Raw genomic sequence first — 18,545 nt, 5'->3', positions numbered from 1 at the left:
GAGCCTAAAACTGACAGAACATCAACGTACGTGTACATGGAGAGACTGGCGTCATAGGTGGACTTCACCCCATAGGTCTCCTCATTGAAGCGGAACATCTCGCTGGCATCCCAGCCATTAGACTGAAAGACAGAAAAGGCCATGTAAAGAGCTTAAAGCTGTGCAACCAATACTTAAAGAAATTTATTCCAGAAATACACTAATATGTGATCACATATGATTGGATATACAAGCATGTTGGTTGAACTCACTGTATCTGCATCTAGGTCAAAATTTTCTCCATTGCTATCGCCACCATCCCACCTTTGAAGCACCTTCTCTCTGTGGTCACCATTTATTCTTGAGCCGATTGCGGAGTCTGTAAAAGTGTCTGAAAACATGCACACAAAGCCTTATATTTCTATATTTTACAACACCATACATGTATACTACTTCTACAGAGTCATGTACACACCTCGGGTAGCATAGTTGAGGTCCACATCTCTGCAGATCATAGTGACGAGGTCATTAGGGCCAAAGATCATGGTGTCCGTGATCTCTTCTCTCCTGGGATGGACTGGTGTGCCTCCGCCACCGCCTCCATCTCCTTCTTCATTTTTCACTTTGTGCACTGCGTCCACTGCCAGCTCACACTAAACACACAAAGACACTGAGTGAGACTTTATCATACATTAAACTTGATGCCTTGTTCATAGACCACCAAAAAAAAAAAGTCAATATCAAAGATTAAATTTGGATTAACAAATCTGAACTTGGTTCAGTGTGAACAAAGCCCATAATTCTATATTTCAGGTATTGAAATATTAAATAAAAGAAAGACTTACACGCGAGCTTAACGTCTTGAAGATTCCCTCATATACACTGCCATTCTTCACCATAACATCGCATCTGGAGCCCTGAGGGAAATATTGCACGCGTGTAAATAATTTTGTTGCTTAATGCTGAAAACAAATTAGAGAAGTAATGGGGTAAATCATATAAAATGTTAAATAATCCAAACAAGCGTAACAATAAGGCAGAACTTTTTACTTTGACAAAACAGGGTTCCCACTGTCTAGACAAGCCTGGATATATGAGGTAGACTACTTTTAAAAGTGTGATTTCCAGACCTGTGAACATCATGTAAATGTATGAAATAGTAATAAAACTCCATGGGCTTTTTAAAAAAGATATTATATATATTTTAGTTATGCCAAGCTCTAAAATACTTTATCAAGTAGAAATTGAGTTCTTATCCAGTAAACCACAAAATCAAAAAAAAAAAAAAAAGTTCTTATTCAGTAAATCAAATCACAAACAAATGAAGAAATCATGGGCCTTTCGAATATTGTTGTGGGCCTTGAAGTCAAAAAGGCTGTGAACCAAAAAAAACATCGAAATTATCAAAGAAGGGTGTTTTCAACAGGCAACAAATAAACAAAAAGTTGAACAATTTATTTCATCCCAAACTCACCACCACGGCTGTGAGAAAATGGAGCATCCGGGAGTTGTTGTACACACCCTCAAACACCTAAAAAAAAAAAAAAGTACTACAAAAATCTTTTAGCATTTGGTGGTCCAAAAATGCAGTCAAATATTTAGAGGATACCAAGGCATTTTATAATCTTAAATGGGAAATTGTGAGTCTAAAAATGTGTAAGGATTTACGTACTGGTGGTGACTAAAATAATTAGTTTATATATATATATATATATATATATATATATATATATGTGTGTGTGTGTGTTGCACCATGCAAATCACCAGGAACGTAAAAAACGAACAACTATAACAGATTTCTGTATATTAAGCATTTATTGTATTCATGAGCTACATCAAATCATAACTATAATGTGAAACACAGCCCCGGTGTTGCAAGCATTGCTCTACTGTTACATGTGTGGACAACAATTATAACACCGCGAAGCGCGTGGTAAAACAAAAGGACAATCATACACGAGCAACAAAATAACGATCAAATTGAATCTAATTGCACAGCACGACAAAATATTATTGTGCAATGTCAATGTGTAAACAAAGGCAACCAAGCGCGTGTTTTAATTACGTCAGACCGCAAAAGCGAGTTATTGGAGCCCACAAACAACACAAGCAAATGCCGTATCGAAGACAAGACAAACAGCTTGCCATTAACGTGCGTAAACGTACACATTTCGCACCCCTGACTACAATCAATCAAAACGATTGTAAAATACGAATGTTTGTACTTTGTCACATGCATCCCGGCTCTTCTTTGAAGGCGTATGTCTAAAATGGCTCAAGTTGAAAGTCGAGCACAATACTGAATCTCATGGGATCGGAAAACAACAACAAAACACTGCTGATCCCTTCCCCGTGACCCGCCTCCGAGAGCAGTCATAAGCTGGAAAAGATGGCAGTCAATTAAAATCTAAATTTTATTGGCTGACAAAATTATTTCTGGGTGGATGTGTACCGATTACGACAATCTTTTCAACCATTGGCTCAAAATTGTGTCACTCAAACATTCTTCGCTGCGATTGGCTAGTGATCCTGCTAATTTAACAAGACCCGAAACAATTGGTGTTCTAGGGAGTAGATCAAGTATGAGCTATGGACAACGCCCACTTTGACCGGTAGGCCTCGTGTTAAAATGACAATCCGCGGACTTTCTGAGCGGGGCAGCCCAACTTCTGCTTTACCTGCCCGGGGTGGGTCTGTTAGAGTTACTCCCCGGAACGGATGAAGCCATTGACCCTGATGTCCCATTGGATGTTTTGCGGCCACCGGGTCCAGGTTGCTGTCAGAAAGCATAACGATTCTTAAATGCTGACACAAATGAAGTATTGAACAAATTTACGTATATTTAAAAGTCTATCCGAGTGGTAATGGCTAGCAGGTTTACTAGCACGTTACGTTAAATAAGAATGTGGAAGCTTAATGGAGAACGACAATATTTGGACCATAAAATCTAATATGAGTTTTAATACGCTCGATTGTATAATTAGTCAATATTAAGTGCAATTTTTAGATGTGGTACTCACGTTCTGTCGGCGAAAAGACATAACTAGCCGCTAACTGAGTTGCCCGCTAAATTCCCCTTGTTGCCTATGACAAGCTAGGAGGTGGACTAGCCTGCCCGCGGTGTTATTTTTGTTATTTTTCCGCAGCGTTCTCAGATCCGCACGAGCGCGATCTCCGTTATAGCCCGAAGTCCAGTTCAGTCCGATATTCTGTCACGAACAGGACACGAAGAGATAAGCCTTATTTTTCTATTAAATATTACCGGCACCACGTCTCGCGAATTAGCCAGCGATAAACGCGAAGGCTGGTTTTTTCAAAAACCCTTGATTGCCATTGGACGACGGCGTAAAACGTAGGGTGATGACGCAATGGCGTACAAGACCCGTATCACGTCGACAGCCACACATTAAAGTTTAAACGTGCTTTGCAAAAGAATCGTCCATACTAATAAGAAAAGTGCAGTAAAGTCAAATTTCTCAGTTCATCTATCTATCTATCTATCACAAACACAACTCAAGACATATTGTTTCAGTATAATTATATTATATCATCATCATTTAATTCAATGTAGTACCTGAAACTAATTACACAGAGTGGGTAACAATGCCCACCTTAACACACGGTCCCAGCACAGACAGACAGATAAGAGAAGAGAAAAGAGAGAGAAGGCACAATAAAAGGGGGGAGCATGGGGCAAATGGAGAGAAAACAAATCATAACAAATGATCTGTAGGATCAAGAAGAGAACAACTGAAAAAGCTGAGACAGAACAAGAGAGACAAAGCAGGAGAATACAGATGCAGGCACTGAACTGGATGGCAGACACCGCAAAAAAGACTGATTGAGGCACAAAATCAAGAATGACTGGCACAAAACAAGAGGGAACGACAATTAACAACACGAAAAGGCACAAGAAGAAAGGGGCTCTTTATCTTTTTTTTTCCTTTTCAAAAGTTTTCCTGAAATCTGTGGAAACTGAAGCACAGTTTGAAGGAGACAGAATGAGGTTAGAAGAGATAAAAAGGCACAAAAAATTAGAAACAGAAAACAGATTTTGGAGAACAAATATTATGTTCATATAATAAACAACAAAAATAAAGGCATTTTGAAACAAACAAAAAATAATACTATTATTTGGACAATTATTAAATTAATAATTATTATCATCATCAGTTATTATCATTTTTGTATTCAATAACAATTTCTTTTTTTAAATGAAGGACATTCTCTCTCCCTCTGGACTCTGGCTTAAAAAAAAAAAAAACGCACCAATAAAACCAAAGACTGTAAAGCTAAAAGGAAGGGTAGGATGTAAAGACGGAGAGGGAGAAAGAGAGGGAGAGCAGAGGAGCTGGGCAACAGATCAGGACTCTGAGGTAATAATGGAGACTATGGAGATGTTTAATATTGTAATTAACCTTAAGAAGTAACACTACTGGACTTCAGAGAACTGGGCTTGAATGTTTTTGGCAAAAAATGGATGTTGTTAAACTTGAAGCAATGCTTGCTACTGAACTAGCAAAATCAGTACAATTGAAATGAAAAGTTATTAATTTGTGACATTCGTAATTTGTCAGTGGCAGAACAAAAAGAAAACAGCTTAAACAGCTTCAGTAATAATAATAATAATACTAATAATAATAACAAGAGTGCTGGTGGGTAACAATCTCCACTCACCTGAGGGGAAAAAGAAACTCCTTTTCTATAAGTGCGAAGGGTCAAAGAATACTAGACATCTAAATCAATAAGTGAGTCCGACACTGTAATGACTTGACATTGCGATGTCGTGAAGGACTCTTCAAGAAATAAGTTGCTAAAAACACAACACTAGCTCAGTGACGGCACTGACACTTTCGTACCTTCCTTATGCAGCAGCACCAGAGGAACTTTCGCACTGACAAACACTGGAGAACGAATTAGTAAAAGCTGACCAACATTTTCACAATGCACCTCCAATTTAGTGTAGTACCGTTACTTGGTGTTTAAAAAAAAAAATGTACCGTCAGTATCATATATGCTTATGTGTTTGGGTGTCTCTCTCTCTTTCTCTCCATCTCTCTCTCGCACCATGAAAGCTCATGTTTAATAGTGTTAATAACTCGGTCGTGTGACCCATCGGTCAGTTCTTCCACTGGAGAATACTGAAAACTGATTGTGAAGGGCTCTCCTCTATCCCACCTCGTTGTTCTCCCCGTTTTAGAAGAAGGAGTACTGGTTGTCGATGGCTCTCGCTCTCCCTCCTTCTCTCTCCTCGCCCTCCACCCCTTCCAGCTGGAGGAGAGGCGGCTCCCGCTCCCGTTCCTCGCACTCTTCCGCCCCGCTGCTTGCTCCGGCGGCCTCTGTTAACAGAAACAGCCAATCAGAGCTCTGATATGCACTATGGAGAAAGCCAGAGGCTGAAGCGGGACGAGGGGAGGGAGAGGAGCAGAGGAACGCTATGAATTAGTGAGTGACCAGAGATCAAAATGAAGGAAGGCAATGGTGATGGAAAGAAGAATGGAAGATAGTAGAAGAATAGGAGAAAAGATGCACTGAAGGAGAAGTATAAATGTAGCGTCTAGATCAGGGGTCACCAAACTTGATCCTGGCGGGCCGGTGTCCTGCAGAGTTTAACTCCAACTTGCCTCAACACACCTGCCTGCAAGTTTCAAGTACGGTATACCTAGTAAGAGCTTGATTAGCTGGTTCAGGTATGTTTAATTAGGGTTGGAGCTAAACTCTGCAGGACACCGGCCCTCCAGGACTGAGTCTGGTGACCCCTGGTCTAGATGATATAAAGTGATGAAAAGGAAATACAGGATGGAGGGCATGATGAGGAAATAGTAGGTAAGGTGAGCTGAGGAATGTTTTGAACGTTTCAAGAGAAGTTTAGTCTGGTAATATGTCAGGTCAAACACACAAAAATCAAATTAAGAGACAATCATTGTCAAAAACAAAAAAAACAAAGCCATGCACAGCCAGCCAACAGCTGACTCTGGCAGCAGCGATGGATCCGTGTGTGCGTGAGTAGTCGTAGCAGATGCTTGCACAATGTGTCCTTTCAAAAGCATGCCGTGACAGGAAGTGATCTCACACACAGGGTGATCCCAAATTTAGTCATATCTCTGTGACAGGTGCAAACAACTCATGCAGTGGCCATGTTGTTTATGAATACACACATACACAAATACACATATGATCACTCTCCAGATTCATCCCACTCACATGACACACACAAGCTCAGTGCCAAAGACTGTCTGTGTCGCTAAAATCTTCCCAGGATTCAAGACAATCAAACTGACAGGAGATGAATGCCTTCAAAGAAATCTTTCTTGTTATTTTTTTCCTTTCATGGGCCCACCAGGATCTCCCCCAAAACAGCTGTTTAACTTAACATTTATGTCTTAATTAGGGCTGTCAACTGATTAAAGTAATGTGATCAATCACATTGTCATAGTTAATGCAGTCATACTACTCTCCCTCACAAAAACAAGTCAATATTTCTGAAATGGTATCAAAATGCACAGGAAATGCAAACATATGATATGATATAATAATTCAACAGTAAAACAACCTGAGTCATAGTTTATGGATGTCATGTCACATGTGGTGTGAAGGTGCAGACTCGTGTACGCATTAACATTTCTATGCATGGCAGTGATTCACTCTTGGGTGATATTTCACTCGAGTATCAATAATAATTTAATTTGACCATACTAAGAATGCAAATGACTTTACCTTTGCAAAATGTATCATCTGGGTTTCATTTATAAATGAATAACCTATAAAAAGGGTTTTTCTGCATCAGAGACTTGTATTTCAAATCAGTTTCAATCAGCTTTGAAGTTTCTGAGCTTTTCAAAAATCACTAAGAACAGAAACTAAATTGTCAAATTATATACATGCTAACAATTGCTTTAGAAAATGTAACATTGTTATACATTTAATCACAAGTGTTATATTTAAAAACCCCATGTATAATTCAGTGTATAAAATATCAAATAAACTAATAAACAAAGTCTTGGATATATAGTCAGTGTATTTATATCCATTTTTTATCCATTCAGCTGTTCTGAGGGAGATGCAAGTGTCACCTGTGATCACTTACCTGCCTGTGCTCTCACAAAGTATCTGTCATCTAAAAATGCAGCATTTCCCTGTTATCTATGCTCTGCTGTAAACCCTCATGCCTTAAAGTTGAGCCCAGCCTTCCATACCTGGTTGCCGGACATTCGTGGCCCCCACAAAGCTGATGAGGGTGACATCAGAGGCACCCCCAGACTCCAGGGGAATGGGGTGCACACGGAAATGCTCCAGCATGTCAAAAATGGACTGGAACCAGAGATGCTGCACACGACACTGTCCATCCTCGTTCAGGGAGAGACGCAAGTGCTGGAAGAAAGATGCCAGAGCAGAAGGAAGAGATATTTACTCTATAAAGTGGTTTCGTAACACATACTGATACTCCTCATCAGATGTACACTACCGCTCAAAAGTTTGAAATGAACAATTTTATTCAGAAAGGGTGCATTAAATTGTAGAGATGGACCGGTGGATTTTACCAACAGTGATAACTGACTGATAACATTAACATTAATCAGTAGACCTCTATTAAATTGTTATAAAACGGATAGTTCCGGTCCTTGATTCTGATTGGTTGAGCCACGTTCGAAGCTGTTGTAAATTACTCTACAAACATACACCTTCGTTTACGTACCACTTTGTTGCAACCACAACGGTTTCTGAGGAACTACATGGTTTGGTGGAAGAATACTGTTTTTATTAATATCATTACAATTTATTGCTCTGTTTTATTCTGTGAAACCTTACTACGTATATGGAATAACCGTTTTTACTCCGCTTCGCGTCGTGCCTAACAACGCCCCTTAGCTGTTATAAATTCACTGTAAACCACGGCTTCTTGGGGCTTATTGCTTTAATAAACATGTCAGTCTCAGTAAGACTTTTATGTTACAATTTCTGTTCCAAATAAATGCTGTTTTTCTGAACTTTCTATTCGCATTTCTTTTCTATTCAATCCTGAAAAAAAAAGTATTGCCGTCTAAAAATATTAAGCAGTTTATCAAGCAAACTTTATCAAAAAAAGACTGGTAAGAAGAAATGTTTCCTGAGCATCAAATAAGGATATTAGAATGATTTCTGAAAGTTCATGTATCTGGAGTAATGGCTGCTGAAAATTCTGCTTTGCCATCACTGAAGTTAATTACATATTTAAATGTATTCAAATAGAAAACAGTTATTTTAAATTGTAATTATATTTCATAATATCTTTCTTTTTGATCAAATAATTTCAGCATTGGTGAGCATATAAAAAAAAGCAACTTACTGACTTCAAACTTTTAAATGGTAGTGTAAATAAACACCCCCCATTCGCATTTACCTTTGCTTTGCCCTGGAAGTTGAAGGTGAGGACATACTCCCCACGCCGTGTCTCACTCTGCCGCACAAGGAACACTCCATGGCTGGCCATGCCGCCCGCCAGCACCAGCTGGGCCGCCTTAAGACGGGACAGTGTGCCGTGGAACCACTGACACTCACTCAGAGGATGTTCCACCGTCTCTGAAACAGAACCTTCAGAGAACAGGAATGACCCTGTGGAAAACAAGGAACAAACTGAATACCTCTGATCTTGGTCTATGATAAGGGTAAGCGTTGATGTCAGTAGCTGGGATTCCATCCGTGTACACTATATGGAGATTGTATTGGGACACCTGACCATTACACCAACAGGGACTTTAATGATATCGCATTCTAAATACATAGACATTAATATACGGCAGCTATAACGGCTGATTGTCCTTTTATCCAGTACAGCATTTGTGAGGTCAGGTGCTGATGTTGGACGAGAAGGCCTGGCTCAAAATCTCAAAGGTATTCGATTGGGCTAAGGTCATGACTCTGTGTGGGGGCCTAGCCTAATCTCTCAAAAACAGCTCCATACCATTATCGCTCCTCCAAACTTTACAGTTGGCACAATGTCAGGCAGGTAGTGTTCAGGTACCGTCAGGTATCTGCCAAATCCAGACTTTGCCCATTAGATTGACAAACAGAGAAGCGTGATTCGTCACTCCACAGAACAGGTTTCCACTGCTCCAGAGTCCAGTGTCAGCATGCTTTATGCCACTCTATCTGACGCTTGGCATTGTACTGGGTGATGTGAGGCTTTCATGCAGCTGCTCAGTCATGTAAACTCATTCAATGAATCTCCTGCTGCACAGTTTTTGTGCTGATATTAATGCCAGTGGACGTTTGGAAATCTTCAGTTATGAAATCAACAGAACGTTAGTGACTTTTACGCACCATGCACCTCAGCACGCCTCTCTATGACTTTACGTTGTCTTCCGTTTCATGGCTGCTGCTGTTCCTAAACGCTTCAACTTTTCAATAATACCACTAACAGTTGACCATGGAATATCTAGCAGGGAAGAAATTTTATGAACTAATATATTGCAAAGGTGGCATCCCATTACAGTACCACAATTGAATTCTTCAGAACGACCCATTTTTTTCACAAATGTATAATTAAGAGGTGTGTCCCAATATTTTTGTCCATATAGTGAATTTTTATCTGGACTTTGCAATACCAGATAAAAAAGATGAGCCATGTTACTAAATAATTTGCTCAGAGAAGACAATGGATTATCGAAAAAGAAAAAGAAAAAACATGGCAGACAGCATACGTCACGTTATTTTGATTAAGAATTACCACGTCAAAAAATTCTTAAAAACAGAAAACATGCATGGATGTCATTCACAATAAGATCAAAAAGATGGAATTAGAAAATAAATAGGTGAATTTTTATTTTATGCTGACTTTATTGAAATAGCAACAATGTCTTTCCTTGTGGCTAAAATGATTTTTTAATTTGGAGCCAACCACGTAATTGATGATTTTGTTTAACATGTGGGACAGGGATTCTGTTTTATTTGCAAATTGTTTTCTCAATATTCCTGTTTTTTCACAGAAATTAAGTAAGCAACTTGGACTGAAACACTGACTTCTGTGCCCTATTTAATCATTAAATGTTTACAAATGCATTAAAATATTAACAGGAATAGAGTAACATAGATGTCATCGTGGTCTCTACTAAAATGTGTGTGTGTTTCGCACAGTACAGCACCTGTGGCATCAGGAGTTTCAGCAAAAGGTGTGCCAAGACCAGCTCCGCCCCCACCAAGCAGTCGACTGTCTGATTCATCAAGAGGGGCACGGGGTGGCAACTCAGGAGGTAGAGGCTCCAGCTGGGGAGAACCACCAACTCCACCATAGCACACTATAGTGAAAACACATCAAATAACTCATATATCACCATCTGTAGTTACTGATAAACATTTGTATTCATTTTTACTGTTAAATATAAATATTTTAATTCAGGATCAGATGTTTTTAAAGCCTGTTAATCACAAAATTGCTCCCCTCTGAGTTTTGTGGGCTGATTCTAGCACTGGCAAACATCACGTAAGCACATGTCCCATTACACATACTGTCCTGAATGCAGCTGACCACATCATGGTGACATCATCTCCAAACGCTTACCTTGAGACAGGCGGTCGTTGAATTCTGGCATACCACTGAGGTCGGTGAGAGCACTGCCACACACTCCCTCAACATCCTCTTGCTCACTGATGAGAAAGGTCAAGGAGTACATTTGAGATCTGCGTTTTGATTGTCATACATGCAAGCAAACTACTAAGTATGATCTCGTTATAACCTTTCAATATACATTGTGCTTTCACCTTTTAATGATTCGAAACATGAAGACTTACCTCAAACAAATGGCGTTTCTGATGTCACTAAGCCAAGCTCTCATCTGAACCGCATCTCTGGTCTCGATCACGTACTGCACCTGACCTTCCAACTGAGAAAACACAAAAAGATCAAATGTGTGGATAAGCAACCTGTTCATTTTTTAATGATTTGGATCTTTGAGAAGGGTGTTACAACACAGGACGTAACTGAATGCAAAGTGACATGCAATCACAATTTTGAATAAAATATTTAAAATTCACCAAAGATTTTTTTTAGATTCTATTTGTATAAAAATATATTTAGTGGTTGTGAACACTTTGTTGCTTTGTAACCACCAAACAAAAAGCTTAATTTCTAAAGCAATAGTCATGAAATATGTTTTAATTCATTTACAACATACATTTTTCATCCTGTAATGTATCTATACAACAAACTGAGAAGGGATGTTTAACAAAAGCAATTTAATGATCAACAAAGCTCATCAAACATGCCATATTTGTGCACAACCATTAATGAGACATCAGATGACAGTGGCATCAACATCTTTATTACATATGTAAAGTAAAGTTAGGGTAAAGTTCACACATCATTATTGCAGATTTGACTAACTACTAAAGACAAAAATAGAGGTGTGCTGAATTACCTGTAGAAGGAAGGTGTTCTCTTTGTCTGGCACCTCTATAGCTGTAGTGCTCCTCACATCAACAATCGAGCAGCATGGGACAGTCAGTCTGGGCTTGGAGGACTAGAAGTATTCAAAAACATCAAAATAAATAAATGATTTATAACTTAAACTATAATAATACAAATGACTAAATACATATGCATACACTACTCTTCAAAGGTTTGGGGTCAGTAAGATTTTTTACAAGAAATTACTATTTTATTCAGCAGGGATGCATTAAACTGGTCAAAAGTGACAGTAAAGGTATTTATAACATTATAAAAGAACAAATAACTGCTTTTCTTCTGAACTTTATATTCATCAAAGAATCCTGAAGAAAGGTATCACAGTTTCAACAACAAAATAAACTGTTTTCAACATTTATAATAATAATAAATGTTTCTTTAGCAGCAAATCAGCATATTATAATGATTTCTGAAGGATCATGTGACACTGCAGACTGGAGTAATGATTGCTATGAAAAAAAAATCAACTTTCCTAATGGAGGAATATATTACATTTCAAAATATATTCAAATAGAAAACAGTCCCTTTAAAATATAATATTTCACAATATTAATGTTTCACTGTATTTATGATCAAGTAAATGCAGACTGGGGGAGCATTACAAGATTCAAGATTCAACATACATGGTTATATAGAGAATATATGACCAGCAGTGAAATGTAAGTATTAGAGACTTCTTTCAAAAACATTAAAACATCACATGACCTCAAACTTATGAACGATGGTGGTGCATATATAAAATGTGTAAATCTATGTAAATACAAATTTCCACACAATTTACATAAGAGCAGAAATCATCTCACTCACCTTAGGTGGGATGTAAAACTCCAGGAAATACTCCAACCCTCCATCCCCTCCATCCTTATCTCGTTCTTTCAGAACTAGATGGCACTTGTGCCAACGCATACCCCTTCCATCTGCAGCTCCTCCCATGGCCGTGGGATGTCCTGACGCTGTGCTGTCTGTGCCGTGGTGCAGCAGTCCAAAGGAAAATCCCGGGAACCCATGAGTGCTGGCAAACTCGTCCAAAGACGAGCACACGGTCACACCTCCCTCCCGTACCAGCCTGCCCATCTTCCTCGGGGCACCGATGCTGCTTGGTGGTAGCGCCGAGGGCGACACGGTTGAGGAAGGTGGACCTGCAGCGGACAGAGTCGGCGGCGGTGAGCGAGACAGTCGCAGTTTCTCCAGCCGGTGACTCCATTTCTCCTTCTCCCCATCCCCATTGCTTCTCCGCCAGTCACGGGCCTCAGAGAGCGAGAGAGAGGTGGCGCTACTGGAGGATGATGGGGGCAATGAAGAGGACGAAGAGTGAGGGAGAGAGAGGGGAAGGGAGAGAGAGACAGGGAGAGAAGTGGGAACACCCTGCGAGGCGGAGTTCCTCTTGGCGTCTTGCAGGCCTGTAGTGTAGCTGTAACTGGAAGGAAGCGGGGCAGAATTACCCGAGCTGCAGTTCTGAGGAGAGTCACTGGAGGAGCTGCGCCAGTGCAAGATGCCTCGCACGCTCCCTCTGACGCTGCGGCCCACGCTGCGCAAAGAGAACCGCTTTTTTAGTTTATTCTTAGAGTGACCCCCAATGGGTGTCCCATTGCCTTTTGACCCAAAGTTTGCTGGTGTGCTAGAGGGATTGGGGCATGTCGGAGTCTGGCTGAGATCGGCTCTTTCCAAGGTCGTATCACCCTCGCCCTCATTGTCCCTTCCTACTACGTCCGTCTCCACCTCCTCTCCAGCGACAGGCCCCACCCAGCTGTCTTCTTCTTCTTCCAGGTCTTTGTATCCAGGTTGGTTATGTTTGACCGCTATTCCCCTCTCCTCCCTCCGCCCATTATTCCCGCCCATAGAGGAAGAGCATGACGAAGAGGAGGATGGTGGGAGAATCTGAGAATGAGCATACGAGTCCTGAAATGTTCCAGCACTCTGGAATCGCTCTGTGCTGCGGCCCTCCTGGGTCGAGACCGGTTTGGGCGCAGCCTGCGTGTGAGTAGGCGGGCATGGGGTGGCGGCTTCTGGCGACAACAGGGACGGAGATGCTGCGTCCTCCTCCAGCGATGTAACGTCGGGTTGGGCAACCCAGCTCACCGTTCCTTCCCTGCCGACACCGGTCCCCTCGAGCTCGCTCTCGAAATGTCGAACGAATCTGTCGGTAAAGCGGCGGCAAAAAGCAGCTGCCGAATCAGGGGTGTAATGAGGGTTCTCCTGCAAGAAGGCCCGGAAATGCCGGGCAAAGTCACCGGCGGCTACTCGGGCGTGGAGCTCACAGAACTCGGTCCAGCTAAGGCAGGGAGACGGAGATGGTGTGGGTGTTTCAGATAACGATGACAAGGGCTGACTTGCAGGAGTTGGAGGAGGCAGTGGTGGGGGTCTTGTGGAGAGGGGCAACAGTGATGGAGATGGAGGAGAAGGTGATGGAGATGGGGAGGGTGGAAGGGGAGACGAATTAGCCGCAGCCCGTGGACTGGGCGGGGTTAAGAGGGAGCCGTTCATGACTAACAATAAGTAACCAATTTAAGACCAACCGATCATCAGGGACATCAGGGTCGTTGTGATCTACGTGTGTTTGGGGGGCGCGCGATCTGCTCATCAGGCTATGGTTTTACAATAGACATGAATTTGGAAAACCTGACCGGAAAATGTGGCCTGAAAATGACTGATATTTGTTTTCCCCCATTTAAAGAAAATGATTTGACTTTGTAACGCCAATGTCTGGTGCTCTAAAATAGTTCACATTCTACACAAAATGTGTAAATATATGTTCGGGGAATAACACTAAAACATGTCATGAGCAGCAGGCTGAGCTGATGGTGGTTCTCAGGTGATCTCCGATTTCAAGGCTCTGCGAGGATTCTGTGGTAGGGATTTGTGACCTAAAAGTCAAATATAGAGGAAAAAAATGGACAAAATTAATACTGTTATTTTTGAAAAAAAAAATAAAAAAAATAAAATAAAATAATAATAATAATAATTAATAATAAATAACAAAGTGGTCTTAACAAACACAATTTATTTAAAACACAGAAATTATAACAACATTACAGTTATAGGGATAGTTCACCCAAAAATTATGTCATATTTACTCATCATCATGGTGTTACAAACCTGTATGAGGAGATATATGGCAGAATGACTACTTCCTTGGATAGAAGAATAATGCAATGAAAGTGAATGGAGACTGAGGATGTCTTTCTGCTTAACATCTCTTTTTGTATTCCACAGAAGAAAGTCATACAGGTTTGGAAAAATTATGAAAATGAATAAATTATGATAGTTTTTATTCTATCTATCTATAAAAACACAAAGTATATGTAATAAATAATAACTTCACAGTACATCTCTCTTGATCCAATGTGACTCCTGTCATTTAAAAAAAATAAAATGTGCTCAATGCTCATTTATATTTTATAGAAATTTACATTACAATCGTTACAATGCTGTTCATAATATAGTAAGATGTTTAAGCTTAGATTCTGTTTTTAAGCACAAACGTGTCCTTAAAAAGTATAAGTCACATAAGGAAAATTGGCTTTAACAATTCCCACTAAGCATTTCATGAACATTATCAATCTAAGCACAAGCTTTGCAGCACTTCGAATGATGCAAATTTATACGTTTTAAGTGTAATTCATGAAGGGTGTTGATGAGTTATGAGACTCAATACACCTGATATCTTAAGAACTTGCTGAGCGCTAATTTCTCATTTATATTATTAAAGAGCCACATTCAACCAAAAAATGGGAGCTTCTTGAGCATTTGAACCAAAACTAATCGAAACGAAACCAGATAGGACGTTTTACATAAGCGGAAGATGCTAAAATGATGCTCATAAGCTCTGGTGATAACTCACCATCTTCAGGCCAGTGTGTAACGCAAGGCCGATGCGGTTAGATAGCTGTAAAGAAAAACACATCAAGCATAAATGCCTGTCATTTGCAGTTACAATAAAATTAAGCGATATGAGAAACCATACAAGGTTTAACAACACGCTTCTCTTAACTAGCTGACTGAAAGAAGTTTAAGTTAATTGTCATAATACGCTCTCATGCTGATAATGTCAACACACCAAGCTAACTCGGGCTAACGTAGCCAGTTAACTTTAGCTCATGAAAACGCTGGCTAAGTTAGTTTGCTAACGATCTCATGGAATAGAAACAAAATGTCAAATTAACTCACCTTTTTTGCACAAAAGACGCAATTTGTTCGCTGGCGTGAGTGAAATCCGAAAAAGTTTAAGTGCAAATGTATATTGAACAAGCCTCGTGCTAACTAGCTAGCCCAGCACTGCTAAAAAATGATCAAGTTTGAGCTGCTGGTCAGCTAGCTGGCTGTATTGCTAAGCAGGCAGTGCGTCTGCCAGTATTCAAATTACTATTCATTCCTCTCCGCCTAGCTGTACCCCGTTGATGCTAAACGTATTGATGAATCATATGGTATCTATTTATTCATACGGGTTTTGCAACTGCTCTTGTTGCAGGTATATGAATATTTCTCTGCCTGCTGTCCCAAGCAGTCTCTCGCGATATAGTGGGAGAGGGTGTAGGTTGGGGGACAGGGAGTGTTGGAGAAGGGGGATTTTCAATGGGAGAAAAAAAAACATCTGAGAAAGAGGGATGTGCACTTTTTGGAGAAGCCACATTGGACAGTTGTGTAAAAAAGTGAAACAAGGATGGATGTTGCTCTGATGGCTGAGTCATATATGGAGGCTGTAATACACAGAACTCCAGATTGCTTCTTGATTATTCCAGTAAGAGAAGCTGTGCTCACTGAAAGCTATTCAGAGGACTGAGAAAATTAGAAATGCTATGTAAAATTAAAAATGTTTAACCCATAATATTTTCATAATGTAATTTTGTGTATCTGAGTAGCTACATAATTTGTAGAAGATCTGATTTAATTTGACTCCAAAATCTCCTAACTGTAACTGTCCTGCAACAGACCTTTTTTTTTTTTTTTACCCCTATGGTGCCCCCACTCCCCCTTTTGCGTCCTGTATCAGAGCGTGTGTTTCTGTGTACCCATGGAAAATTTGCAGGGAAACGTCAATAGAATATTCTGTTTATTTTTGTTTACATCAAAGAGGTAAGGAATTTGAGCTCTAAAGGGCAATAAAGCACAAATAAACATTCATTAGACTTAAGTACGCCAACTAGGTTTAAAGTACACTTTCTTCTCCTCACACAGTAAACATTGCAGTCTCCCAGCAGAGTAAAAGAAAAAAAAAAGCTTCTATTTTCCCACAGAATACTATATTCTTTAGCTTATGATGATGAGCTGGCTGTGACTTTAATGTGATGTGCATTCAATGTTAAATATAAAGATAAAAGAATGTTTCTACTATAGCATAAGACTCATTAATGACTGATTTTGATCATGATCTAAGCCATTGCATCTTTTTTCATATTTATGAGAACATCTATAACATTTTCTTTAAATATTTAAATGTATTGTTTCAGATGAGAAGAATACCTATGTAAATGCATCCTTAAATACTATAATTACATTGGTAATTTTTTTTAACCCGATTATGATGATGATGATGATTATTATTATTTACAAACCACTTTTGATCATTTTGGGAAATGTGTAGTTGGCTGCTTACAAGCTGTAAATGTGCCTTTCACTTAAAATGACCAGATCAAGAGAGATCCAGGACTGTCAAGAACGGTGAAAAAGCATTTACATGCAACAAATGAAATGAGCACAGCTGTTATAAATCATCTTGGGTAGAACATTTATCTACTTGAAACTTATGAGTATTATTTGCAGTTAAAAATCAATAGATTTGTTTTAACTCTGGTGTAGTGCTGCATACCAGAGTAAATCGTACCCCCGTGGCAATTAAAACCATCATATTTCTTTAAGAAACTGAATTGAAAGGTTGTTGTCTGTAACATTCTTGTTAAATACAGCAGGATATGCCATTAACTGGTTGAAAGTTTTAAAACTGTATAAATATTTATCACACCATTTGAAATAGGGCTATCGAAAACCTTTGCAAGATTTACAAGGCAGTTATCACTAATATAAAGCTGGCTATGCATGCAATTAGAAGTTGTGAAATTACAAGAAATCATATTTTCTAATGAATAAATGATCTCTTGCGGTTTCAGGTGTAGCCTAAGTGACAAAAAAAAACATTGTCTCTCGTTCGTGTGCATTTAGTGCCCTCTATTGACTACGGCTTTAAAAAACAAGATATTTCACATTTAAGAATAAGTATGCAAACAGTAGCTTTCATGAAAACATTTGATCTCAATTTATTTTTCTTGTAATCACGTTTGACACACGTCAGTGTTTCACAGGGAATATGATTGAATGTCAGTCATTCCAGTCATATGCTCTGGATGATATGATATGTAAAGTAATTGTACCGTGAAAATTAATTATGCTGGAAAATCCAAAAAAATCACAGACATCAAATATTTGGCCTATACAATATTTTATTTAATTACTGTAAAAATAATTTTTAAAAAATGTACGATTGATGACTGAATGTCAGTGATGATGATATATAGGCTACATGCAGCCTACGAATAGGAGTGTTAAACAAGTTTTTCATTTTTATGACTAGAATCTTAGCGACGTCTCCAGAAAGTGCATGAAGGTTCCTATAAGCTCCCAGCAATGGGCGGAACTTTCTGTGTTTTCATCCTTTCATTGGTCAGTTCAGCACGAGCTTTCGAGAATTGTTTTAGAACATGTAAGAATGAGACAGACTTCTGTATATAAACTGTAGCATTTGGACCAATCAGACACACCATTTTTCATTAGATTGCTGTAGACACCGTTCTAAAACAGCGCTGATGGTTTCACTCAGGTGGTTAACTGACTCCTTTCATAGCTTCATTCTCTGGTTTTCCTGATGGTTTCATCCACCAAGTCTCATTTGCCCTTTCCCCTGTATGAGTGATTGTTTGTTTGTTTGTTAGACTAGTTTGTGTTAGTGTTTAGTTAATAAAACTCTTGTGCACAAATTACATGAATTTCTGATTCTGCCTTGCAAATTAATGTCCCTTTACGAGTTTGATCCTTGCTACATGCTCTAATGCATTAATACTGTATGAAAGTATTTTCTGTGGCCACGAAAATATCCTTTCCTAGAGTTGATATGAACTTACACTAAATGTTCGCT

General features: G+C 39.4%; 2 protein-coding genes and 1 long non-coding RNA gene across 4 annotated transcripts in view; all 3 read right to left on the bottom strand.

The window, feature by feature from the left end:
- The window catches only part of LOC107739387 (ataxin-2-like protein), an 18,402-nt gene extending 16,746 nt beyond the window's left edge, over nt 1–1,656 (bottom strand). For both annotated transcript variants that reach the window (XM_016551488.1, XM_016551487.1), the window contains exons 1-6: nt 1,652–1,656; nt 1,454–1,510; nt 825–896; nt 455–632; nt 252–370; nt 31–122 (exon numbers count right to left, since the gene is read on the bottom strand). In XM_016551488.1, coding sequence (XP_016406974.1) covers nt 31–122; nt 252–370; nt 455–632; nt 825–896; nt 1,454–1,480 — 488 coding nt within the window. In that variant the 5' untranslated portion in view covers nt 1,481–1,510; nt 1,652–1,656. The remainder of the gene's footprint in view (nt 1–30; nt 123–251; nt 371–454; nt 633–824; nt 897–1,453; nt 1,511–1,651) is intronic.
- Nucleotides 1,657–2,204: 548 nt separating this feature from the next.
- Nucleotides 2,205–3,324, bottom strand: LOC107739388 (uncharacterized). The gene is made up of 2 exons (XR_001639988.1): nt 3,000–3,324; nt 2,205–2,755 (listed from the first exon to the last, which is right to left on the bottom strand). It is a non-coding gene; the product is annotated as an uncharacterized LOC107739388 (long non-coding RNA).
- Nucleotides 3,325–4,647: 1,323 nt separating this feature from the next.
- LOC107739405 (SH2B adapter protein 1-like) lies at nt 4,648–15,942 on the bottom strand. Its single transcript, XM_016551507.1, has 10 exons — nt 15,587–15,942; nt 15,261–15,305; nt 12,227–14,283; nt 11,373–11,474; nt 10,747–10,838; nt 10,517–10,602; nt 10,101–10,253; nt 8,360–8,571; nt 7,167–7,350; nt 4,648–5,318 (listed from the first exon to the last, which is right to left on the bottom strand). The coding sequence occupies exons 3-10, from the start codon at nt 13,901–13,903 to the stop codon at nt 5,176–5,178; spliced, it is 2,649 nt and encodes an 882-aa protein (XP_016406993.1). The 5' UTR covers nt 13,904–14,283; nt 15,261–15,305; nt 15,587–15,942; the 3' UTR covers nt 4,648–5,175.
- Between the last annotated feature and the right edge of the window lie 2,603 nt (nt 15,943–18,545).

The sequence above is a fragment of the Sinocyclocheilus rhinocerous genome, unplaced genomic scaffold, assembly GCF_001515625.1.
Source record: "Sinocyclocheilus rhinocerous isolate Xijiao unplaced genomic scaffold, SAMN03320098_v1.1 scaffold2300, whole genome shotgun sequence".
NCBI classification, from domain to species: domain Eukaryota; kingdom Metazoa; phylum Chordata; class Actinopteri; order Cypriniformes; family Cyprinidae; genus Sinocyclocheilus; species Sinocyclocheilus rhinocerous.
Note: the sequence above shows the minus strand (reverse complement) of the source record. Positions and strands in the feature narration are given on the sequence as shown.